The 24279-nt window shown below is 49.2% G+C and overlaps 10 protein-coding genes across 10 annotated transcripts; 4 read left to right on the top strand and 6 right to left on the bottom strand.

The window, feature by feature from the left end:
• Positions 1-58: 58 nt before the first annotated feature.
• On the top strand, positions 59-952 carry N7503_005681 (DNA 5'-adenosine monophosphate hydrolase; the record flags this gene model as incomplete). Its single annotated transcript, XM_057065228.1, has 2 exons — positions 59-143; positions 198-952. 2 exons carry the CDS (start codon positions 59-61, stop codon positions 950-952), a joined length of 840 nt encoding a protein of 279 aa, XP_056922971.1.
• Positions 953-1269: 317 nt separating this feature from the next.
• On the bottom strand, positions 1270-2214 carry N7503_005680 (putative translocon-associated protein, alpha subunit; the record flags this gene model as incomplete). Its single annotated transcript, XM_057065227.1, has 3 exons — positions 1270-1552; positions 1639-2057; positions 2143-2214. The coding sequence occupies 3 exons, from the start codon at positions 2212-2214 to the stop codon at positions 1270-1272; spliced, it is 774 nt and encodes a 257-aa protein (XP_056922970.1).
• A 410-nt stretch (positions 2215-2624) lies between these two features.
• N7503_005679 (CCCH zinc finger protein) lies at positions 2625-4207 on the top strand (the record flags this gene model as incomplete). The annotated part of the gene is made up of 4 exons (XM_057065226.1): positions 2625-2699; positions 2757-2900; positions 2961-3303; positions 3378-4207. The coding sequence occupies 4 exons, from the start codon at positions 2625-2627 to the stop codon at positions 4205-4207; spliced, it is 1392 nt and encodes a 463-aa protein (XP_056922969.1).
• A 491-nt stretch (positions 4208-4698) lies between these two features.
• N7503_005678 (uncharacterized protein) lies at positions 4699-6629 on the bottom strand (the record flags this gene model as incomplete). The annotated part of the gene is made up of 3 exons (XM_057065225.1): positions 4699-4999; positions 5064-6298; positions 6369-6629. The coding sequence occupies 3 exons, from the start codon at positions 6627-6629 to the stop codon at positions 4699-4701; spliced, it is 1797 nt and encodes a 598-aa protein (XP_056922968.1).
• A 462-nt stretch (positions 6630-7091) lies between these two features.
• N7503_005677 (karyopherin alpha) lies at positions 7092-9081 on the top strand (the record flags this gene model as incomplete). Its single annotated transcript, XM_057065224.1, has 3 exons — positions 7092-7328; positions 7605-8114; positions 8170-9081. 3 exons carry the CDS (start codon positions 7092-7094, stop codon positions 9079-9081), a joined length of 1659 nt encoding a protein of 552 aa, XP_056922967.1.
• Positions 9082-9985: 904 nt separating this feature from the next.
• On the bottom strand, positions 9986-11338 carry N7503_005676 (uncharacterized protein; the record flags this gene model as incomplete). Its single annotated transcript, XM_057065223.1, has 1 exon — positions 9986-11338. The coding sequence occupies one exon, from the start codon at positions 11336-11338 to the stop codon at positions 9986-9988; it is 1353 nt and encodes a 450-aa protein (XP_056922966.1).
• A 515-nt stretch (positions 11339-11853) lies between these two features.
• On the bottom strand, positions 11854-13535 carry N7503_005675 (uncharacterized protein; the record flags this gene model as incomplete). The annotated part of the gene is made up of 3 exons (XM_057065222.1): positions 11854-12974; positions 13030-13338; positions 13388-13535. The coding sequence occupies 3 exons, from the start codon at positions 13533-13535 to the stop codon at positions 11854-11856; spliced, it is 1578 nt and encodes a 525-aa protein (XP_056922965.1).
• A 1255-nt stretch (positions 13536-14790) lies between these two features.
• On the bottom strand, positions 14791-18386 carry N7503_005674 (cohesin subunit IRR1; the record flags this gene model as incomplete). Its single annotated transcript, XM_057065221.1, has 2 exons — positions 14791-17885; positions 17939-18386. 2 exons carry the CDS (start codon positions 18384-18386, stop codon positions 14791-14793), a joined length of 3543 nt encoding a protein of 1180 aa, XP_056922964.1.
• Positions 18387-20531: 2145 nt separating this feature from the next.
• On the top strand, positions 20532-21713 carry N7503_005673 (urease accessory protein UreD; the record flags this gene model as incomplete). Its single annotated transcript, XM_057065220.1, has 1 exon — positions 20532-21713. The coding sequence occupies one exon, from the start codon at positions 20532-20534 to the stop codon at positions 21711-21713; it is 1182 nt and encodes a 393-aa protein (XP_056922963.1).
• An 825-nt stretch (positions 21714-22538) lies between these two features.
• N7503_005672 (uncharacterized protein) lies at positions 22539-24033 on the bottom strand (the record flags this gene model as incomplete). The annotated part of the gene is made up of 2 exons (XM_057065219.1): positions 22539-23589; positions 23696-24033. 2 exons carry the CDS (start codon positions 24031-24033, stop codon positions 22539-22541), a joined length of 1389 nt encoding a protein of 462 aa, XP_056922962.1.
• Between the last annotated feature and the right edge of the window lie 246 nt (positions 24034-24279).

Here is a 24279-nt window from a genome sequence, read left to right as displayed (position 1 = left end):
CTCTACAATTGATTTCATAGATCGCGTGTTCATATACTCTCTCTCTCTCTCTCTCAAAATGACTGGGTCAGATCAGAATAGTGATCTCGCGAAAGATCAGGCGAACGAACAAACTGGCAGCACTGCGGAGAAGAGAAACGCCTGTGAGACCGCCATACACCGATGAGCTCAATGGCAAAATACTGACTATCACCCAGTTACAGAGCTTCTCTCGTCAAGAAAAAAGCAGGCAAAGTCAACACCTGAAATTACCCGGACGAAAAACACGCCGCGTTCCGAAAACGCTTTCAGAAGTGGACGTGACGGTCTAGGAGCATACATCGCAAAGCCTGAGACCTATCCGTCCAACGTGGTAGTAAACCACAATGAAGACTTCGTCGCAATCTATGATATGTTCCCAAAATCATCGCTTCACCTATTGCTACTCCCTCGCGATCCAACAAAAACCCGTCTGCACCCTTTCGATGCCTTTGAAGACGCCGAATTTCTCACCAAGGTCCGAACCGAGGTATACAAGTTGCGCACTCTAGCTGCCGCTGAGTTGAGGCGGAAATACGGCAAGGACTCTGCACAGGAGCAAGCTCGGCAGGCTGCTCTTATTGCTGATCCAGCACCAGAAGAACTGCCCACGGGTCGAGACTGGGAGAAGGAGATTATGTGTGGAGTGCACGCCGTACCTTCGATGAACCATCTACATGTGCATGTCATTGCTGTGGATCGGTATAGCGAGCGACTCAAGCACCGGAAGCACTACAATAGCTTTGCGACACCGTTCTTTGTTCCCATTGAAGACTTTCCGCTGGCTGAAGATGATGTGCGAAGGCATCCTACGCGAGAAGGGTATCTAAAGAGAGACTTTGTCTGCTGGCGCTGTGGAGAGAAGTTCGGTAACAAGTTCACGCAGCTGAAGGAACATCTAGAACGGGAATTCGAGGAATGGAGAAGATTGTGAACCCGAGGGCAGAACTGCGCAAACTCACGTCTTGCGACAGAAAGCAGCCGGATTTCATATTTGTATTCGAACACTCTCCCAGGACCGTCCAAAATGGCCGTTCCAGGAAGAGGCTATATCGGGTTTTCCAACCTTCGTAAAATTGTACATGTTCCGGCATGGAAAGTCAGATTGCTGGGTTTGCATGCATTTTCAGCATGGGCGCCTATATTTCAGACTTTTATTCTATACCTGAATTGGACAGAAGCCTAATGCTTCTCCACACCTCCTTCTCAGCCCTTTCCTCCATCACTGACGGTCTTGTCATATATGCGAATTTAGGAGCGAACCTTGGACTTGCCAGCACCCTTCACCTTGCGCGCCTCGGGGCGGGCAATATGGTGAGAGGGAATCCAGTCGGCGTTGTAGGTGGTAGCGGAGGAAACGGCAGGGCTGGAGGTCTCCTCAGTGGCAACGGACTCGGCGCGCTTAGCGGGGGTACGCTTCTCGCCAGACTTGCCGCTCTTGCGCTTCTGGGGGAAGTAGGGGGCGACCCACACGGTGTAGAAAAAGTAGACGACACCAACGAAGCAAGCCAGGAGGAAGAAGTAGAGGAAGATACTAAAAAAGTGATTTGGGTTAGCCAACTGAGCTCATAAGACAAGGTCGCCAGAGTATGCGGGGGATTGGGAAGGGGAAATGTTTACATCTGGGGGTCGAAGATGCTAGTCTCGGGCTCCACCACGCTCACAGTGCCATTGAAGGCCTGGACGGTGAAGAACTTGCCCTCGCTGTCAGACAGGATGGCAGCGATGTTCAGACGGAGATCCTGGGGGTGCATCTCGGTCGCGAAGCTGTAGCTGACGCTCTCCTTAGAATTGGCAGGGATCTCGACGCCGTAACGAGTGGCAGTCAGGTTACGGACCGCCTGGCTCTCCTCCTCCACAGTCCACAGGCTACCACCAATGAAGTTCACGGTGATCGGGTTGGGCTCTTCATTAGTGAAAGCGATGAGCGCCTGGGTCGGGTGACCGTTGACGAGCTTCACACCGAAGATCTCAGAAGAGGGGAAGGATGCCTCCGCACTGACAGCGAAGGTCCGATCCTCCTCAACCTTCTCAGCATCCTATCAACAAGACAATGGTTAGTCAATTGATCATCTCTTTACCTCCCACGCTTCCCAATGAGTCACGCGAGTATGATTCACTTACAGCAGCGAAGCCGGTGCCAACGAAGGCCTGAAGGGAGAGCAGAGCCAGGGAGAGGAAACCAAAGCGAGTCATCTTGAAGATTGGGTGAAGGGGAGTGTTGATGGAGGAAGTGTAGGGGTGATCACACGTTGCAATTAGGGAAACAGTCAAGGTCCACTTGCCCGGGGAAGCTGAGTCAGCCTTTCATGTCCATTTTCCAGATTTTTTTTGGAATTGAAATTTATTGGGTAAAAAGAAGATCAGAGGAACAAGGACAAGTGAGTCAAAAGAAAAAAAAAAAGAGATCGTATCTTAATCAAGACCTCATTCTCTTTCGTGAGTGAATCTTTATCACCGTTCAGTCCTGGAAAAAGGGAGTGAACTTGTTCGTCGCGTTGATCGCGCACTAAGCTTGCCTTTTAACTTTATCTGTTCCCTTGATCTTTCCAAACCTTCAATCCTATCTTTTTCAACCCATTTCCACCACCGACTTAATTTTCATCATGGATTCTTCACCATATTTGGATCGCTATCGTCAGATCGGCGCGCTCGATCAACAGAAGAATCAGCTCATTGAGGTATTTTTACGATCCCTTCTTTTCTCCGAATGAAAATGCTAATGCGCTTCATGATAGGAACTTCTTCAACGAGTCACCGACCTTGAAAACTCCTTCCAGCGCGAGAAATTGGACCATGAACGCGAGACACGTTTCAACCGGGATATCCAGCTGCACGAAATGGAGCTCATGCAACAGATATCCCAGATCAAGAATATAATGGTGGGCGACAGTGGCAACCGATCTAATTTAGGCCTGCGCTAATGCCGGTATTCCCTACAGGACCGAGAACCGTTCGTGGTGGTACTCCTAGATGGCGAGGGTATAATTTTCAAGGACGAGTTCTTGCAGTTGGGTGAAGAGGGTGGCCGAAATGCCGCTACACAGTTTTACACGGCCATGCACACATACCTGTTGCAAAACCTGCCGAGTGTCAATGTGCCCAAGATAATACTCAAGCTCTACTTGAATGTGAAGGGTTTCACAGAGACATGTATCCGGAGTGGGATTCTCGCGGATCCCTTGACGGTTCATGAATTTATCCGCGGGTTCAATGAGACCATGTCATACTCGGAGATTATTGACATTGGCAGCGGCAAGAACAGGGCCTATGATAAAATTCAAGGTTTGTGGAAAGAGACCAACTGCGCTTGCGGTGGAGACCCACGAGCTAATTCTTACCTGTTTTCTCCCTTGCAGAGATGTTCCAGGTCTTCCTTTACAACTGCCATTGCCACCAGGTTTTCGTTGGTTGCGCCTCAAATACCGAATATGCCCAGTTCCTCGAAGAGACATTGAATGATGGAGATCTTACCGGACGTGTGTCGCTCGTGGAAGGTGTGGCATTCGACAAGGAACTGGATGCGGTGAAGGGATCATTTCGGACTGCCAAGTTCCCTGATGTCCTGCGTTCATCCAAGGTGGCACCTATCTATGTTGCGCCCTGGAAGAGCAGCTTGCCCTCTCGGTCCTTGCTCACCCCATCACCGTCGCAGCAGCTACAGAACCCTCCGCCCTTGTCCCGCACTTCCACCAACACGAGTGCTTCAGGCCTGGGCGCACAGCCATTAGCGCCAACACCGAATACAAACAACGAAGCCCCCGACTTCCAGGTTGTTCGCTCCAAGGGATCTGGCTCGTCACCTCTCAAGACAGTGGAGCGAAATAAATACGGACAGCGAGTGGACCGTCTAGATTTCAAGAGCATCCCTCGGGATGACCTGAATCGATTGAAAAAGCTCAAATTGTGCAATTATTACTTCCTCCTTGGGGAATGTCCCAACGAGGAGAACTGCTATCATGATCATGATCGCAAATTGACCCGGCAAGAACTCCATATTCTGTCTGCCATCGCGCGGATGACCCCCTGTCGCTTTGGACTGGAATGTGAAGATCCTGAATGCATTTACGGACACCGTTGCCCGCAGAGTGAGCCGGGCAAGAAGACCTGCTTCCGAGGCGATAGTTGTCGTTTTGAGCCTGTGGCCCACGGCATCGACACCAATATCGTCAAGGTGACCAAGATCTAAAGGCCAATTTGGTGACTGGCATCGGAATTATAGTCGTTCCTCGATTTTTTGCCTTTTTTTCTCTTCTCTTTTTCTTCCTATTTTCTTTATTTTTTTGTTCTCCTTATAAGGTTATTTGGGGCCTTTGGTTTCGGGGTTATCAATTCGGTGTCGTCAAGAGATGGAAACACTCATGGTAGATTGGGAAGTTTCCTTTCGGAGTTGACAGGCTCAGGCGCACGGAATGGGCTTGATTGTCATTGGATTTACCACTATTGCCTTCCTATGGAAGAATGGGGTCTATAAGGTGTGGATGGGGTGGAACCATCTATATCTACCCCAAAACGTATTGCCTTCAATGATAAATTGTATTAGTATTACTATAAATTATTTAAAATATCGGACATTGAATGAATTGAAGTCTCGGAGGTTTCATTCTTTGATTTGTGAAATGGTCCATTGATATTACAGGGATAGCTAAAATCGTTATGTACATACCACTCGACATCTCCTTATTCATGAATAGTCGTACCATACAAAGAAAACCGTCTCTCCCATCCAAAACACCCTTCCTGAACACCACACGGCTCTCCGTCAACCTGCATAGCATCTGGGTCTCGGGAATGGACGCATGTGACCCCATATTCCTTAATACAACACTGCATCGGTACGCCTGAAATCCCCGCTGGTGGTGTCCAAGCTTGACCCTGAACCATATTCACAGCTCCTTCTCGTTTCTTCTCTTCAAGATTGCCCCATAGGAGGAATAGTTTTTCCCTCAGCTCATTAAGATTACTTGGATTTTGGCGAAGACTGCATAGATCATAATCAGCGATTCCAAACTTGATTTGAAGATGTAAAGAACCCGGAAACTTACTCAGTAGGATCCAGGCAAAGCAGATGTTCAGCTTCTGCACCGGAGACGAAGATCTTCATTTGTTCTCGCGGTTGATCCTTTAAGATCACTGGTTCAATGCCTTCCACCAGAAGATAAAAACGCCACTCCCATGTCCTGTGTTCTTGGCTTTGGTGTGCAATGGTTTTTGTTCGGACTTGCACTGCGAAATCTGCCAGATCTGGGGGGAAGAAGTCGACGACTCGAGCGATGATATTGTAGGCAACGTTTTGAAATGGTAATTTGTAGCTAATACCACCCGGGAGAGAGATGATGTGGGTTTCGGCTGATAGGATCGAATCCACGGAGCGCACTGGAATTCCGAATTCGCGTGTCTTCACATTAGGGTTTCGCTTCGCCCGGGACAACGTTGCTGATATTACCGTTTGGCCCTCTTCCCTGCTTTTCTCTTTCTCTGTTGCTTTCTTCTTTTGTTTTTTGGACTGTTTGTTCTCGGTTTTGGGCTCTCCATGGATCTCCCAATATGCTTTTCGACGCTTCATGAGCTCTTGTGCTTCTTCGCTGTAGTCACTCGAAATAGTGCGCAGATGAACCTTTTCTGGAAATTTCTTGTCTTCATGGACGACTCCTTCAAGGTTACCGTGGTTGCTGTATTTGGGGCGAACAGATCCAAGGAGCACGAGGTCACCTGGCTTGACATTATTCCGGGAATAAGCGGCATGCGGATCCCACAGCGTGACTTGCATAGTCAATTTTCCCCATGGACCAGGCCATCCATCCTCCTTGCGAGTTAAGTAGCCGAATTTGTCGCCATCGGTCCCTGTCTCGTCGTCGTCCTTCTTGTAATCAACCAGAGATTCATTGACGGTGTAGTCAGTAATCCAAATGGTACTTTTGTCGCTCTCATAATTGTGGTCTTTTACTACCTGGCCGACGATTTGGACGTAGCAATTGGCCTCAAGATCTTTTATCAGGGTCATAGGAAGACCTGATTTCTTTTTTGCAGATGGAATAGCCTGGACCACTTGGTTTTGGCCTGGTGGACCGGTTCGCCAGGTGTTATTTTGCACCTCCTGTGTATACTTGTCTAGAAGCGCGAGTGCAATCCTTTTTTCTGCTGCTGTCGGAGAGAAAGGGTCAGGCCCGGTAGTGATAGATGGGCTCTTGGTGGAATCTTCTTCGTGTCTGAATATAGCCCATGGGACCTTTTGGCCTTGATAGGCAGCGCCGGTAACTTTGCCTTTATATTCACCGACCTAGCGCAATGATGTCAGCATGGAAATTGGTATCATATAAGTAGACCTATGTCCATTTTCAACGCCTTACTCGAATGTTCCGAAGAAGGACTACATCGTGTTTCAGAACGGGGGGCAGCTTGCTTTCGTTGTCGTTGAAATACTTGATTTTCAGACTATTTGCCCAGTCGGGGCCATCGAAATCATAATCTTTGAGTTCAAAAGTGATACAATATGAAGAGCCAGAGGTGCGGTAGGCGTCTAGCTTGGAAACCACCATGCCGATGACTGTCACAAGCCCGCGAGAAGAACATGCAGCGTCAATGCTCCTTACAGGGTCGGTAGCAGGCATAACGTCTTTTGGCTGCACACGGCAGAATCTCTAAATGCCTCTTTAAAAGAAATGTCTTGAGTCGAGCTAGCAAGATGGCAAAAAAGAGAAGACGCGGTTTTGGTTGGTCAATGAAGAAAGGTCTGTCATGGGGCCATTGGACACTGAGGACCCCCAAATTCCAGCTGAGGAAATCCAATTGAAAGTAATAAAAAGGAAACTGCCTTGAAATTTTCTAGATAAAACGTTTGAAAAGTTGATACAAAGAAAAGTAAGGGATTTGATTTGATGTGTCGTAGCTGAGGGGATCATGTGACAGCTCCCCCTCCTTGCACACACGAATCCTTTCTTTCTCTTCTCCTTCCCCCACATCTCTTTTCCTCCTTCCTCCCCATCAACGGCGCGCCCTCCATTTACCATATTTCTTCGTATCCCAACTCATTTTCGTGGCGCGCTTCATTTTCGCAATTAAATCCACCCATCATGGCGGAACGTTATATCCCCGAGCACCGCCGGACGCAGTTCAAGGCCAGAAACCAGTTCCGCCCCGATGAGCTCCGCCGCCGCCGTGAAGAACAGCAGGTGGAGATCCGCAAGCAGAAGCGTGAGGAGAACATGGCCAAGCGACGTGGTGTTCAGACTCGCGATGGTGGTGTCGGTGTTGGTGGCATGGCTGCCGCCACTGAGAGTGACGACGAGGCCAGTGCTATTGAGAGCGAGGTAAGCTTCCCCTTTTTTTTTTCTGCTCCTCTCCTTGTACTTCAAGGCATATACTGGAAATACCCTATGGATGATGCTATCCCATGCTGTCTTTGTTCCAACGCTCTTTGTCCTTTGTTTTTATTATGCGATCATCAACATGGATTTTTTTTTCACCGCCCTGTTGCCATGGGGCCGACCCCTCCACCACGGACCATTACTATGCACAACCCCACTATAAAAATCTCAAACCACACCGAGAAGCAAACAACAAAGCTAACACAATGAATTTCCTAGCTCAATGTCGAGCTTCCCCAGATGGTGAAGGGTGTCTTCTCCGATCAGGTTGAGGAGCAAATTCAGGCCACCACCAAGTTCCGCAAATTGCTGTCTAAGGAGCGCAACCCTCCTATCGAGCGCGTTATTGAGACCGGCGTTGTCAGCCGCTTCGTTGAATTCCTCCGCTCCCCTCACACCCTGGTTCAGTTTGAGTCTGCTTGGGCCCTGACCAACATTGCCTCTGGTTCCGCCCAGCAGACCCAGGTCGTCATTGAGGCCGGCGCTGTCCCAATCTTCGTTGAGCTCCTGAGCAGCCCTGAGCCCGATGTCCGTGAGCAGGCCGTGTGGGCCCTTGGTAACATTGCTGGTGATAGCCCTCACTGCCGTGACTTCGTTTTGGGAGCTGGCGCCCTGCGCCCTCTCCTGAACCTCATCAACGATGGCCGCAAGCTGAGTATGCTCCGCAACGCGACCTGGACCTTGAGCAACTTCTGTCGTGGCAAGACCCCCCAGCCTGACTGGAACACTGTAAGTCTTTGATTGTTGCTTGTTTTTTGCCTGACTATCTCTAACCTTGCCTCAGATTGCTCCCGCTCTCCCCGTCCTTGCCAAGCTCATCTACATGCTTGATGATGAGGTCCTGATTGATGCTTGCTGGGCTATCTCTTACCTTTCCGATGGTGCCAACGACAAGATCCAGGCCGTCATTGAGGCTGGCATCCCCCGTCGCCTTGTGGAGCTCCTCATGCACGCTTCCACCTCTGTTCAGACCCCTGCTCTCCGCTCCGTAGGTAACATTGTCACTGGTGATGACGTGCAGACCCAGGTCATCATCAACTGCGGCTCTCTCCCCGCTCTTCTGTCCCTCCTGAGCTCCACCAAGGACGGTATCCGCAAGGAGGCTTGCTGGACTATCTCCAACGTCACTGCCGGCAACTCCAGCCAAATCCAGTCTGTCATTGATGCTGGCATCATCGCCCCATTGATCAACCTGCTTGCCAACGGTGACTTCAAGACCCGCAAGGAGGCCTGCTGGGCCATCTCCAACGCCACCTCCGGTGGTCTGCAGAAGCCTGATCAGATTCGCTACCTTGTTTCCCAAGGTTGCATCAAGCCCCTCTGTGACCTCCTGGCTTGCCCCGACAACAAGATCATCCAGGTTGCTCTTGATGGCCTTGAGAACATCCTCAAGGTCGGTGAGATGGACAAGGAGGCCGGTCAAGGTGAGGCTCGCGTCAACCGCTATGCTCTCTTTATTGAGGAGGCCGGTGGTATGGAGAAGATCCACGACTGCCAGAACAACGCCAACGAGGAGATCTACATGAAGGCTTACAACATCATCGAGAAGTACTTCTCCGATGAGGATGAGGCTGCCGGTGATATTGACGAGCTGGCTCCCCAGCAAACCCAGACTGGTTTCACCCTCGGTACTGGTCAGCAGCAGCCCGCTGGTGGATTCAACTTCGCCAACGGTGGTGACTCCATGGACATGTAAAGAAGTGGTTATTTTGTTCTTTCCACCGACCGCCTTTTCAATCTCTTTATCGTTATATTACGGTGCTGGGGTTTTGTTCTATTTTCTCCTTCTTCCTTGGGCTCCTTGTCACTTGTCACGACTTTCACTTCCCCCTTCCCCCTTCGCCATTTCATCCTCCCCATTTTGTGATTCACGATAAACAAGATTCACCGTCATGTAACCCCTATCCCCCTTTTTTTTTAGCATCCTCATACACAGGCGTATTTGTTTGCAGGATCGGTTTTTTTTTATGTTAATGTCACCCTACCACCCTATCTCTCGATCTTCTAGTGTTCCTTGTGGAGGGTATTGGTCCCATTCATGAGAACACTTGCTCGCTGGCATCAGGGGCATGTGTCTTGGTGATCTTACATTGGAGATGTTATTGCCCGCAATGATATAATCCGGTGATTGATTACTATTGCCGATAGTTCTAGCCAAGCCACATTTCCTGACCATGGTTGTCGATTATGCTACGCTGTTCCCGTATCTATCGCAGTTTGCCAGAAACAAAAGCCATTATTCATTCAAATCCAGTCGTAATTTCTGCTATAGATAACCTTGTAAGGTGCTGTTCCCAATGCACTCTATAATGAAACCACATCAAGATGTAATGTACTGTATTTTAGAGATTTAGGGAAGTGTTGATGGTGAGAACATGAAAGGCGTCCCGCTGTTTCCTATTTCTGGGGATGTACAGCGAGATGCAAAGGATTTCGGTTGGCATTTCAAGGAAAACAACCCCCTTTAAAGAGGAATAACAGGGAATGATGTGATGACCTCGATTTTGTTGGAAATCTGAAAACTAAGGAGTATCAGAATGAATTGTGAATTCTCTTTGTTCATGGACTATCTGCTTTCGATTTTTTTTACAAGGACCAGCTCATTGACCTCGGACTTCACAGGTGCCCTGCCACAGGCTATGATCTGCGCCTAACCCAAGGACAACTAGCGGTGCATTTATCAAGTCATCCCCAGCCGTAAGCAGATCAATAAGGTCCGAGACCATCGTAGATAGCTCTTTCAACCAGGAACCCTTCGGCTGCATCTTTAAATTTTCGAGAACAGACGGAAGTTCCTTCAGCATAAGCCGATTCAAAACTTGCTCCATCAATCCCGTTGACGGACTAGACTGAGTCCAGTAAGAACTGAATCCGCTTTGCGAAGACATACACCTCTCGTCCAGCCAGCTCCGCACCAAAGGCTTCCACCTTTCTTGTTCTCCGGCAAACCTAAAAAATATTGAGCACGAGTGATTCACCTCAGCTACAAAGTTGGGTCTGTCGGCGAGAGAGGATACAACGTATTCGATTAGGCTCATGTCTTCTCCCCCGTTGGTTGTGACTCGACGCTTGATCCGGCTCATCTCTTCCATCCATGTTCTGGTGATCAGCCTGGGTCTGTGCCAAGCTTCTGTGCAGATTCTGGGGCATTTCGTGCACGCATGATCTAGACCACCGGACCTGAGCAGCTCGAGTGCTCGTAAGAGGAAACTAGCCCTATCCTTCATCGGCTGGTTTGGATTGGGTAAGCCCCCAATTTCTGCTGCATCTGAGATGTCGTAATGTATTGCATTAAAGTAGTTTGCAACTACCACCTCTTTGTCGATGAGTAGGTAGCTTCCAGGAATCGCCCAGCACCTATAAGAGAAAGGCACTCGCTGTTCTCGGAGATCGTCTTGTGTTCCCGGTTCGAATGTCGCTGTAAACTTGGCACCATTTTGATCTATCGACAAGCGACCGAAAGGGAAAGAACATCGACTGAAATCCTCAGGCGCAGATTTCTTATACATACGAAAAATATTGATAATGTGGCACATGGCAGCGCCATCGACCTCAAGTGCGACATCCCCGGCGACCGCTGGGTTGATGACTTTTGGTGGCAGTCTCCAGGCTATAACACCACCACCGGGACGAATGTTGAGGGCGTAGAGTAACTGCGCCCAGGCGAACGACGAATCGCACTGTCCAGTAGGCTGGAAATACCCGTTCTCACGCACCAGGTGATCTTCGAACGCCCTGCTACGGAGTACGGGCTGCAGCCACCGGCCCTTGCGATCAACTGCCTCGTCAGCCCACTCCCCTAGCCTTTCCTTGAAGGCCTGAGTTGTATTTCGCTTCCGCCATATGGACGAAAGGGGGCGCCCGACGAGCTCGACAATAGCTCCTGTTAGCGTAACTGTTTGCTGGCCGTCGCTTATCACCTGAGCATATTTATCGCCGGCTTGATCAGTCATTACGGGAATCCTTGAAGATCTGAACAATCTTATAAGAGCACCAGTCAACAGGAAGAGCGTCTCGAGAGCAAGTATGAGCTGAGGGTTGATTCGATGTTCATAGGGGTGATTGTTTGAAAGGAGGGGCAAGTAATTGCAGGGGTCAGCCGTGGAATAAACACCGCTCGTGGACCTCGTATTGGAAGTAAGCATGATTGGAACCATGAGGGGATGTAGTAGAAAACAGTATATGTAGTATTGGCAGAATCACTGCCAATTCCCCCATGTTCTCCTATATATGAATCAGCGTTTTATTATACTGACTAAAATTGGCTGGTATGTCACCTTGAGGAGATTTGGCATTGCTTCGTGAAGAAATATTGACTGGCGTTCTACGCTTCATCGTTATCAAAATGAATGGCAAAGCAAATGTGGAACGAGTGAAGATTGCTGATGATCGAATTTCGTCTCTAACAGATTTTCGGCTGGAGGAAAGACAGTACATTCAAGGAGCGTGGGTAAAGAGAGATTCCAATTCAGGAAGAGTATAGCTTCTTCTCATAGCTGTGTAAGCCATGGACGTTTCCCTCAGCCATGGCACTGGCGCTCCTCATATCAAATCGAACTTGGCCTTGGTTAACACCATCGTGTAGGGCATCAAGGCTCTTCACACCAATATCCTGAAGCGAATGCTGCACACCAGCCACAAGATAAGGCAAAAACTGGTTGATGGAGCCACGATCAATGACTGATCCCGCGACACCCTGCGCAACCTTAACCTTATCATTCTCTGAGAAATAACGCGCGGTGCCGGCATTATCACCAGCTTGACCTTTGCTCTCCATGACCGCAATGCTTCCCATACCACGGTAAGCCTTAACCAGCTGCCCTTCGTTGCTAACAAAGTATTCTCCAGGAGACTCCTTGGTACCAGCAAGCAGACCCCCCATCATCACCGCCGAGGCGCCCAACGCAAGTCCCTTGACAATGTGGCCCAGGTTCGAGACTCCACCGTCCGCAATGCAGGGGACACCAAAGCGGGCGGCAAAGGAAGAGACACTGCGCACAGCCGTAGCCTGAGGACGGCCAACGGCCATGATTTCCTGAGTAATACAAGCACTTCCACTGCCCATGCCGATTCTCAGTCCGTCCGCACCAGCAGCAATCAATGCTGCGGCTTGTTCCCGGGTGACGATGTTGCCTGCGATGACATCAAGCTGTGGAAAGTTTTGCTTGATGTATTTGATCATTGAAATCTGGTATGTGCTGTGTCCCTGGCTACTGTCGACAACGACAATATCCAGCCCTGCGTCAACTAGCTTCTGGAGTCGGACCTTGTCCGCATCATGAGTGCTCACGGCTGCGGCACAGAGAAGCTGCTTTGACTGAACCTTTGATGCCAGAGGATAGTGAATGTTCTTCATCAAATCACTCCGAGATAGCAATGATATTAAAGACCCGTGCTTATCCACTATCGGTAACTTTCCTTTCTTCGAATTCCGGAGAACTTCGTTGGCCTCGGTGAGGGTAGTTCCTGCGGGAGCAGTAACAAGTTTCGTCGACATTACAGTCGTGACAGGATCATCAGACTGGTTGTGGAACTGGATATCACGGCTAGAAACGATGCCAAGAAGCTTCGAATGCAAGGTTCCAGTTTCTATGAGCGAATAGATTAGAATCACCAAGCCCAAAGGAAAAGGAATTATACTAACCAGTTACGGGAAAGCCACCGAAGCCCCATTTGGCCTTCAGCTGCTTTGCATCTCCGACGGTTGCCTTCGGGGAAAGAACAACGGGGTCGAGGATAAAGCCATTTTCGTACCGCTTTACCTTCCTCACCATCTCAGCCTGCTCATCAGGAGGGCAGTTGTTATGGATAACACCCAGGCCTCCTAAGAGAGCCATATGAATAGCCATGTTGTGACCGGTCACGGTGTCCATAGGGGAAGACAGGAGAGGGGCTTTGAGGCTGAAGCGTCTGGATACCTTTGATTCCAATGTAACTTCCGATGCTGTAAAAGCTGTTCCTAGAATTAGTACGATTGAACCAAATGCAATTGATTGACTTACTGATAGAGCCGGGCAAAATAAGGAAGTCATTGTAAGTCAATGCTCCATGCTTGTCCGAGTCAAGAAGGTCATCAACGTGGAGGCCATCTCCTGAGGGATATTCCTTGAGAATCTCCAGAGCCTTGGTATAATCCTGAATTTCAGCCATTTTGCTTGTGAGTCAGAGAAATTATGAAGGAGAATTGGGGAGAGAAATTGTACGAATCGTAGAGACGAGAGGGGATATGCTGTATGTATATTGAGCCTAAAGGGAATCTACACCGCCAGGATGCACCTGATCCTTCGAATCCTACCCCTGTCAGTTTACGTGGCATTGGCCAGGCTCCAGGTTCCATGAAAACTTCTCCCTACAGTATGTATGTACTTAGGGCGCGGGTGAGTTGCTAGCCTTGCCCGCAGCGGGGATTCGGTTTGCTTCCGATTCGGCTTGATCCTCTCTTGTGGGCCTGTGCACAAGCCTCTTTCTCTTATCCCGCAAAACCTATTAGCTGTTTGATATAGTTGATCATCTTGGACATCGTTATTGCAAAGAGTCATAAAAGAACACATCAACCGGGGTGTGGAATCGAACCCGGGGCTTATCAATTATTCATGTACTTAGGAGGTACTTTGTGAATAGTATCATCAACATCGCCCAGAAACTCGACCAAATCTTCTTTTCGATATAAAAGACCACATACTTGGGTATCGAGAAAACTGATGATGTTTCAGAATCAGCGGGTCAATGTCCTGCTGATTGGATTTTTAAAAAAAAAAAAAAGTAGCAAACATACAGCCCAGTGTCACCCCCCATAGGCGCCTTACGGCTGCTATTCAAGGGGGTTAGCTGAGGATGTTTCCCAGTCTATTCAATCCTTACAAGCTAAACCTGCGTGTACCACCCGTCGGTGGCTAGTTTGTACTAGGGAGGGCCTAGCCAACTCGAACATGCGGATTGAATTGTTAATTGGGGGCCCTGGAAGTGATACTGCAAGGGAAGATTGCTAATCTACTACTTTTTGGTATCCCCTTCAATGCTTTTAAAATTTTTACTCCCCTTGAATTTCCTTAAATCCTTACTACTTAGCCCACTGAATCAACGATTTGTTTTTCGAGCCCACAGATCTCTATTGCCGTTCATTGAGGCCACTGGGAGTCCAGCTTTCTCTGACTCAAAAGAAACACGCACATGCTGACACGGTAATTGAAGCTCATGTTCACCATTCACGTGAACCAAGTGTAGAAGCATAGCATTTACTCCATATAAAGGTAGAAACAGTAAGAGATAACAAATCTGTAGCATACACAATAGCAAGCCTTATCCTCCAGTGAGCACAAGCGAAAATTTTAGACATTGAAATGTAAAGTGGGGAAAGGGACAAGTCGACACGCCCCTGAACATAATAGCCTGACATCGACTGAATTTAGTCGCCCATAACCTCATCCTCATCCGGTTCGGGTGTGCCGTTATTCAGCTCCTCGTTCTCGTCATTTTCGTGATCGATGTCTTCCTCGACAAGTTCACGGGCACGCAGATCTTCTTCGTCATCCTCTTCCGCAGGGTCGGCGTGATCACTATCTTCTTCGTCCACATGCTCCGTGGACTTGAAATCTTTGCCGCCTGCACCAGGTGTCTGGCCCTCGGCGGCTGGTTTGGCAGGCTGCTTACCCTTGCTACGGGGTGCGCTGCGAGGCTTTCTCTCTTCCATATATGACAAGACCTCGCGGTAATTTTGACCAAGAGAAGTCTTGTTACGAAGCAAGCGTTTTTTCAATGAACCGCGTTTTGAGCCAGAGGCATCGATGACCCGGCCGATGATAGCCAGGACGATCTTGCCGGTCAATTCGCATAGGCGCTGCTCAGCGATGATACTGCTGCGAAGTCGCTCGTCTATCACGGCCTCATCTTCTGAATCGTCGCCCTCGTCATCGTCCTCAGGCTCGTCTTCAGATTCCGGTTCATCATCCTCGGCAACATCGAGACCTTTGCCAAGTTTTTTGGCGAATGTGCGTTCGGCAATGCCGTGGATCTTGGTGATAAGAGCCTGGGCCTCTGGTGAGGTTTCGTGTACCAGAGTTTGAGTCTGGAAAATAACATCTTCGTCGTTACCAATGCCTTGACCCATGTTGCGGAGTGTGCTAAATAGTGTTTGAAGATCAATGTATGTGGTAGTAGCAATAAAGCGTACATCATCAAGACCAGGCCGCTTCTCCATGATTTGTAGAAGTGAGGATGCAAAAGTCTCACGACTTTTTGTAAGTGCTTCAAAGTAAGATGTGTTAAAAGAGGCATTGCCCTCATTCAGGGCAGATGATAGAGCCTGTACTTTCCACATAAAGTAGAACAACAATGTGTTAATACTGTGGGTTACCAACTCGGTCTCTGCTCTGGCAATATCTTCATCCTCATCGGGCTCACGGGTGCCACGCATGGTAAGATGAATCAGGGTATTAAAAGGAGCCTCGGGATGATCTTTCTTAGACCTTGAATGCGAGATGGGCACTGTTTCCAAAATCGCGGTACTGTCCGTGATACCAGCAAGATTCGAGATACGCGTCACAGCATTGGCGAGTTCGGTCAAAGTTGGATCGGCGATAGAGCTGCCGTTCTGGACCTCCCTTTTGCGAGATAAAACACCGAGTGCCTCCACCAAGTCATCCCACAACTCCTGAACTTTGCCCTCAAGTGCTTCCCGCATTTCCTCGGAGCTCTTGGCATGCAGGAAAGCCACGCTAGCCTCTGCCAAGACATCTTGATCGGAGTGGGTCAAAAATTGCCGATTAATTTCATTAAGCAAAGATGCATACGCCGTGGCATCCTTTTGAAGATCTTGGATGGTATCGAGGTCCACCAGATGCTCCAGTCGTAAAACAGCAGATGCGGCTTCTGGAGAGGAGCCAAATTTGTTGAGTAGTTGGGGAATGATTTGAGCAAGGTTGTGAGAGATCTCTTCCTGGAGCTCGGGGATCTTGGTTGTCAACGCCTTGACCTTACGCCCCCGTTTGTCAATGTCAGATTTCGCAATGTCAAGTACCCGGAGTTTGACAGAAGCACAGAGGACTTCAAGGAGAATCGATTCTAATCCTTCCTGCATCTTGTACAGATTGCGGACAATTCCCGTGGTATCATCCTCAGGCGGATCATCGGCGATTTGGGAGTGGTCATAAAGCAGGTACCCAGCCAGAGACTGCCATTGAGAGAGCTCCGCCATGTGGAGGTAAATAGCTTCAGTAGCTAAAACAAAGCGTGAATTCGCTGGGGCCCCCGAAAGCACGCCTCGGGATGTAATGGAAACCTCTGATTGTCCGCCCTCTTGTGCATCATAAGCCTGGAATATGTCGGCCAGACACTTGAACTTAATCCACGAACGTTTCGGTGATTCGTAATCATCCTCATCATCATCGGGAAACATCTCATTGAGTTCATCTTCCACTTCTTCCGTCATCGACTCGAACGCATCCTGAACGTTTGCAACGAAGAACTGGCCTGCAGTCTTCCGAATTCGAGGGTCGACATCAAAGACCAAACGTCCGATAGAGTCGATATCGTCTGGTTCAAGCAATCCTCCGTCTCGAAGATGAATCAGCAGCTCGACAGCGGCGATACGCACGGCAATCTCGGCATCTTGAACGGCCATCTCAACAATACGTTGACGGAAACGCTCTGTGAAAGAATGGAGGACACCGATATTGTCCTTGTTCTCGTAGAGGGGAAGTAGTTGCGACAATGCGATCAACCGAGTACCCGGAACAACATCGGCAAGGGTCCATCCAATGTATCGAAGGTATTGACCTTCAAAGAAAAATTCCCGGTATGTGCGAATCCATCCGCCCATGGCTGCAATACACTCAGCACGGATATTGCCGTCGACATCGCGATAGCGATGGACAAATATAGTATCAAAGCAATCCTGCAAGAGCTCGTCTAGTTGCTGCGCCTTTTCTTCCCCCTCAGAAATGGTCTTTTGAATTGCTTCTGTCCTGCCCTTATTCACGGACTTCTTTTTCTTCTCACTCTCAAGCTGTTTGCGAGAAGTTGACAGGGTTGTTGTAACCTCACGTGCGATGTCACAAAGCGCATTCATGATTGCTAGTGAAATGACGGTAGCAGTGTGCCGAAATGGACGACAGTTGGCAGTGGACATGGAGGAAAGCCAAATTTGGATGTTCTCCATGAGCGACTCATCGGTGTACAAGACGGATGAATGGTGGAAAGTCTGGATGAGCGCGACTGTGAACTCCTCGAGCACTGGTTGGAAAGCTCTGTACTTCTTTGCTCGAGAGATTAGAGGGTATTCGGTGAACCCTTCAGCCTGGTAGAGGCCCTGCAAATCCCGAATTCGATCCGGGGCATGATCCACATCCTCCACATCCTCCGTTGTAATCTCCAGATCAGATCCGGTGCATCGAATCACGAGGTTTATCAGGTCCCGAATTGCTGTTGCGTTCTCGCGCTGGTATAGATTTAGGAATTGCGCGGCTACCGTGTCTGCGTTGTTGCTCTTGCCAAAGACCTCGGCTAAATTTGCTTTGTTAGATAACGTTGTACAAGGATGGGAGGTATTGACTTACCGTAAAGTCCACGTTCGCCTGCCGCTAGGCTAGGTCGCACCTTGGGCTTGCGAGGACGCGAGGCCGAGACTCCGCCGTTGACGGCAGGCCGGAAGGCAAGTTGTCTTCTGACTCCGTTGCCTGTGACTTTTGGCTTCTTTGATGCGTGTGATGACTTCTTCGAGGTGGTCTTCTTGGTGGTTCCGGCCTTGCGAGCGGCGCGTTGCCTTTCTCTTAGCTCTTCCTCATCGGTATCATCCTCGATCGCATCACTCTCCGACTCCGACAACACATTGTCGCTATCCTCGGCTCCTTGCGCGTCCCCACGCTTTCGTTTGCCGCTGGCGCTCAGTTCATGGGATGAGTGTGTGCTTTGCGAGAATATGTCTGGTCGCCGCGTCATTCGACCAGATTTGCGCCGGTCCTCCGCGGGGGTGGATGACGGATCACTAGGGCTGTCCACCTCCATAATAGCTTAGGGTTGTCTGAAGAAATGTCTCGCGACTATTGAGAGTGAAAGAGTTTGCGTAAGTTCGGTGGGTATCTAATGTGAGAATGACTTCGAAGCGCCGTACGTCAGGTCGACACGCGCTCCGTGGAACGCGCCGTGCGTGGCAGCAAACAAAATCGGACAAATTGTCAGAGAAGGAAGGAGTCAGGCCCGAGTAGATAGGGTCAAATTATCAAGTCGAAGACAATCCGATCAATGCCCCACACGCATGTAGCAAGACTGGGTGAGTAGGAAAAAAAAGAAGGGCCCGATGGAGCAAGAGAGCGGGGATCTGGAGCGAAGCGTAAAGGAGGTGGACGCGCCTCGTTGCCTGTGTGCCTGAACCATAGGGTTTTAGTCTGTCCTATTGTAAATTTGTCTCATATAGTCAAAATATTTTATCTTATACATCAATTGGGCAAGATGGCCGAGTTGGTCCAAGGCGTGCGGTTCAGGTTCACCTGATCCAGATTTCCGCATCTCGTTTTCGGGGCGTGGGTTCAAATCCCACTCTTGTCATTTCTTTTTTTCTTTTCTTACCCCAGGCTTTCTTCGTTGTCCAACAATGCATTGTGGATAATAATCATTAGCTTGTCTTTTTTTTTTTTTGATTTTATTGTGAGCGCATGGCTCTACTCTAATGCTGTGGTGGGTACATATGCAATGATTCAAATTATATAACCATCCACCTTCTAAGGTTCCCTATAATCCCAAGCGAAGCCCAAAGATATATAATGAGGCATCTACCGCTGTTACACATTGGACCTGACACGCTGTAAAGTCGTATTGTTACATAGAGCAGAATCTATTGTTCTGCCATGCCGCATTGTATATATCTCACAAGTGAGCCCACCCTATCCTACATAGTTGGCCTGGCTCCACTGAAGGCAGATTCTCTATTTGGGACTACTTGATGATTATGGCATGTGAGGAGTTACTAGTAGAATGGCTGAGGTGATAGTCATCAGTAGAACCACTCTTGAACCTTTGAATACTTCACAAGCCTCTCAGACAAGCGGATTATTTGATACCACCTTGGAAGGTTCAAAAGTCCCAGCAGATGCAGCATAGTATGTAATGTAATGTTCTATGATAAGTCTCGGGCTTGCGCAACAGGGACACCTAGTTATGCGGTTAATCCCACATGTATGAATACTCAGTACGTATGATAGAAAAGAAGATCGGGTGGAAAATTTCTGCAGATACCCTACTACAAATCACCAGACCTTGGATTGAATTGATCTTTGACTTTACCTTTACCCCTGTTGAGGAGTCGTTTTACCCCATTTTTGGTGGCTGTGGAGCGGACCTCGGGAGGACTTGGCGGATCGGTAAGATCGCCAGGGCTAGACAGGATCTGCTTGACACGTCAGGTGAGCTGAGCCATTTGATTTAGAAGTTTAGACAAAGGGGCCAATTTCAGTCAAATTTCAAAATAGAAATCTAACCACCTAGGCCCTTTGCAAGAATGCTGGCGAGTACAATACGGGGTAGTGTTAGGCCGTAGAGGTATGATGTGGCACCTCAAACACGATTGCACAATAGTGGAGCCTGAATATACAGGCAATAATTTACATAACCGTGCCAGTAGGCCACATCACGGGACCGGCGATCACGCCAGTCATTGGTTGAGTGATATCACGTGGGACTAGATCAGGCGGACTGTGGGGAATAAGTGTGTCATGGAAACTACTTGATGCGCCCACTCTTCAAGCCATTGTCGTCCGGTCTTACGGAGCCAAGGAAAGTTGATGCACGAGAAGTCAGGAGGGACCCCGCTTGACACATAGTCCAAGAAACGAGCCACCCAGACTCAGACTAGGTGGGTTCCGCCATTGACTAATAGATGCCATCATCACCCGTGCTAAAATTATATACCAGTCACGTCCCCAAAATTCCGGGGTAAAAACTCTACTCTCCTGCAAAACATCATGCTGCAGATTGAACATCCTTGCATCACGCAAAGACCTTACTGATTCCGACATTCATGCCCTCTTGGCGCATTCCCTGTCCTTCCGTCCCATCGAGATAAATCCCTCCACTCCACCCCTCTCAAAAACTCGAATCTCAACTTCCAAAACTCTTCTCCCAAGGTTGCAACACCAATATCACACAACCGCCATTATGCGACAACCAACAATGCCTATCCGCTCGCCCTTTGAGTCTTCCATAGCGAAGCCGGGTCAGGGCAACGTCGTTCTCTCTCTCCTCCCGCCTAATAACCCCACCCTCACCACCCTCACCTACAAATATCCATTAAAGCTGGTCCCACGGGCTCCAGGATTTATACCAGAACCTGACCCAGCTGCACTATCAGACAAATGCCCATCAATGCCTGTCCACCTTTATCTCCTCACCTACGGCGGCGGCCTGCTGCCAGGTGACCATATTGAGGTGTCGATCAAGCTTGACCCCCGCACCAGAATGGTGGTGACGACTCCACAAGGAAGCACCAAGATTTTCAAGACAGATTCCAAAACCGACTCAAATTTCAACGTTATCAAAGGCCACCGTAAGAAGTTGCCCGCCAATGAAAGCATTTCAGACATGAGTCAGCAATCATTAGACGTGAAGATTGGCCGCCAGGCTGCTATCTGCTACCTGCCTGATCCGTCTGTACCTTATAAGGATAGTCGCTATGCGCAAGTCCAAAAGTTCACCGTTGATGCCTCGGCTAAGGGTGATCAGCGCAGCAGTCTTTGTGTTCTAGACTGGGTAACGCAGGGTCGCACTTCTCGTGGCGAGAACTGGAATTTCCGATTTTGGAAGGGTCGGAACGAAGTCTGGGCCGCAGACGAGAAGACCGGAAAGAACAGGCTTCTGCTCCGTGATTCCGTTATCCTAGACGATGAATCCGAAGCCATAGACGCCGACGATGATGAGGAGCTCGAGATAGGTGGTATGAGCGGTTCAAATAGCCACCTAGTCCACGCAGACACTCCATCTCAAGCTGGTCTTGTGCCATTGAATATCATTCAAGAAAGGACACGACCGCATGGAGTTGTAGGTACCTTGATCCTGTCTGGCCCCGTCTTCGACTCTCTTGGTGCCTACTTCATGCACCAATTCACATCACAGCCGCGCATCGGCAGCCGGAATTGGTCCTCTGAGTCATCAGCACCGGAACCCTCGATCAGCACCAATGGTGACGTTACCTGGACAGCTGCACGTGTGCGTGCTGGCTTTGTGTTGGTCAAGTTTGGTGCAAAGGACTTCGAGACAGCTAAGGTCTGGCTTGGCGGTTTGCTCCGTGAAGAAGGAAGCATTGCGCGCGAATTCGGCGAAGAGGCACTCTTCTGTCTGTAAAGCGTCTCACACTTTGTCCCAAATTTCATGTGCGAAAAAAAATATTCTACCGATGATACCCCCAGAACCTTCCCTTGCGGGGTTCTTTACCTTCTGGGCCTCGTTGGTCCTCGTCTTTTTTTGATATTATTGTACTGCTATTTCAGCCATGCATGCGATTGAGTCATTTGGAGGCAATCGCCTGAGTCGAGGCACACGAAGTGCATTTCGCCCCAATTTACCGGGATTTGAGTCATGACTGAGCAATGTGATACCGGTTCACCCACTTTTCCAGTCTGCTTTATACATATTCCACTATATCGATCAATACGCGACAATTGATAGGCATCGCTTTATGCAAAGTGAAGTCAAGACCAAAAGGTGGAAAATTTGAAGAACTCGATTTTGAGTGCATCTATAAGAAACATTTCCCACGTACACGTAGTTCCGAAAGAATGTAGACTCGGCGAAACTTCTCTCCCAATTCTGCTGCCATCAAATTGAAAACACTAACATTAAAGACAGCGTAATCAGGACGAGTCGAAGCATCCACAAGTTTTTGCAAGCGTTGACTTAGTAGTTATGCCTTACCTGTCAAAGTTCATGGTACTTTGGCTGCGGAATGCAGTCATTGAACACAGTATATTTACATTGCAGTCTTGTTCAATGAATACCCAGAGTGTAGCGTTCTTTGAAATCAGAAATTCATTTCATGGAAATATGGATGTATAGCAAAAGAGATCTATGTAAGAAATCAAAGGAAAGGTATCTAAATCGCAACCCCAACGCCTGTAAAAACCATCAAATAGGTACTAAGATCATCATTCATGCCATTTCCCAGGAAACCTACTTCCACCAATCTAGGATCTTAATTTCCCAAGTACCTTTGGTAGCCTCAACCAAATCATCCACATTCAACATATCAACCCCTTCTTGCGCAAGAATTCGCCAGATATGATTACGCAAGCTCCGCGGCCAGCTCGGTATCCCCCAATACCTCACCTTAAGACCATGCCGATGCGCAATCCGCACATGAGTGCGAATCAAATCAATCTGATGCTTCGAGAAATGAAATGGCCAGGGGAAACCAATGGCAGACATGAAGTCCACAGACGCATAATAGCTGTTTGTAAGATTGAACGTATTCGCCGTAATGATCTCTGGCATACCGGACAAACCTTGACCGGAACCGGTAGGAGTTAGAGACGACTCGTCATCTGATTTATCGGTATCGACTAGTTTGGCTAGTGGAGCATCGAAGAAGATATCCCGATATGTGGAGTTTGCGACTGTCAGGTCGAAGGGTGTATTGCCAGTTCCGACAACGGTGATGGGTCCTTGGATGACCTCTTGCCCATTGAAGTGTGTAAGGTATCCCCGGTCCCGTAGCGGAGCTAGATGGCTTGCGACTACGGGCCATGTCGCGGCGCCGTCGGTCTTGAAATCAATGAGGAGGATCAGGGTCTGCGAAGGGTCTGTGTCGAATACGCCATGCGGAGGCTGGCTGATGAAGCGCTGGAACGAGGAGATAGGGTTCTGGCGCTCGAGGATGCGGACAAGTGGGTCGACGTACATCGAGCGCAGGGTGCGGCGCGATGTTAAAGAGGTGGTGGTGTGACCGACGTAGAGCTCGTTATCGAATAGCCAGACGTCTGCCTCGATGCCAATACAGCCTGCCTGGAGCGCTGAGTAAAGCGGTACACGGCGCCAGTAGTCATTATGAGAGTGGCAGCCAAACGGAATGATATCGCGGGAGATATCGGTGGGCCAGCGATTGATGTCGTTCGCGTCGAGCTGATCGCCGGTGCGAGCCCAGTTGGGGGCTGCTCGGTCGTATTCGTCAGGGAAGAATGTAAGGACGATACCACAGGCGAGAGAGATGGATTGAATGATGCCCCTAGAAAGCCATGAGTTGTTAGTTACCTGCTTCTGGTTTAGATCCACACCCGGGCTGATCGGATCGGACCGAATTGAACTGATGGTCCAGGACTTGAGTGACATACAACATGATAAAGAATGCGGTTAACGTGCGCAAAAAGTAGTGCCAATAGCGCGAGCGACACGATCGCTTTTTGCGCTGCGGTACCTCCGATAGCAAGGGCAGGTCTTCCTCGTCGTCTCCGTTGTTCCTGCGCGGTGCGAACGAAGGAATCCAGTCCAGGGACTGACGCCACCGGCTGCGGCGCCCCACTTGACCTTGGGGAACAGAGTGTACTTGTACACTTGGTTTGTTCACATTTTTGGTATTCGGAGAGTCTGTGTAAGCCTCGTAGGGCTCCAACAGACCGTCAGAGGAATCGCGGGAGGCTTCTCCGCCCTGAGATCGGAATGAGACCGCCATTGCCGCAGAGAGATGGAACCGAGAGGTTGACAAGAGAAGAAATTGCAGCAGCTCCACTGGATAATGTTATATTGTCTTGCTTTTCCCCCTCCATGCGAACAAACCAATAACCTTGGTTCCTCTTATTGGTAACCAAAGTTGGAGGCGGACAAACCCCAATGGGTCCAGCCATGTTGTGGAGATAGCGCGGTTGATTGGGCGAAGACTGTGGAACATATGCAGCTTTGAATCGACTGCCAACCAACG

This window comes from Penicillium pulvis (assembly GCF_028828015.1).
Source record: "Penicillium pulvis strain IBT 33274 chromosome Unknown contig_23_segment0_segment0, whole genome shotgun sequence".
NCBI lineage: Eukaryota > Fungi > Ascomycota > Eurotiomycetes > Eurotiales > Aspergillaceae > Penicillium > Penicillium pulvis.
The sequence above is the reverse complement of the archived record's forward strand: the minus strand, read 5'-3'. Positions and strand labels throughout refer to the sequence as shown.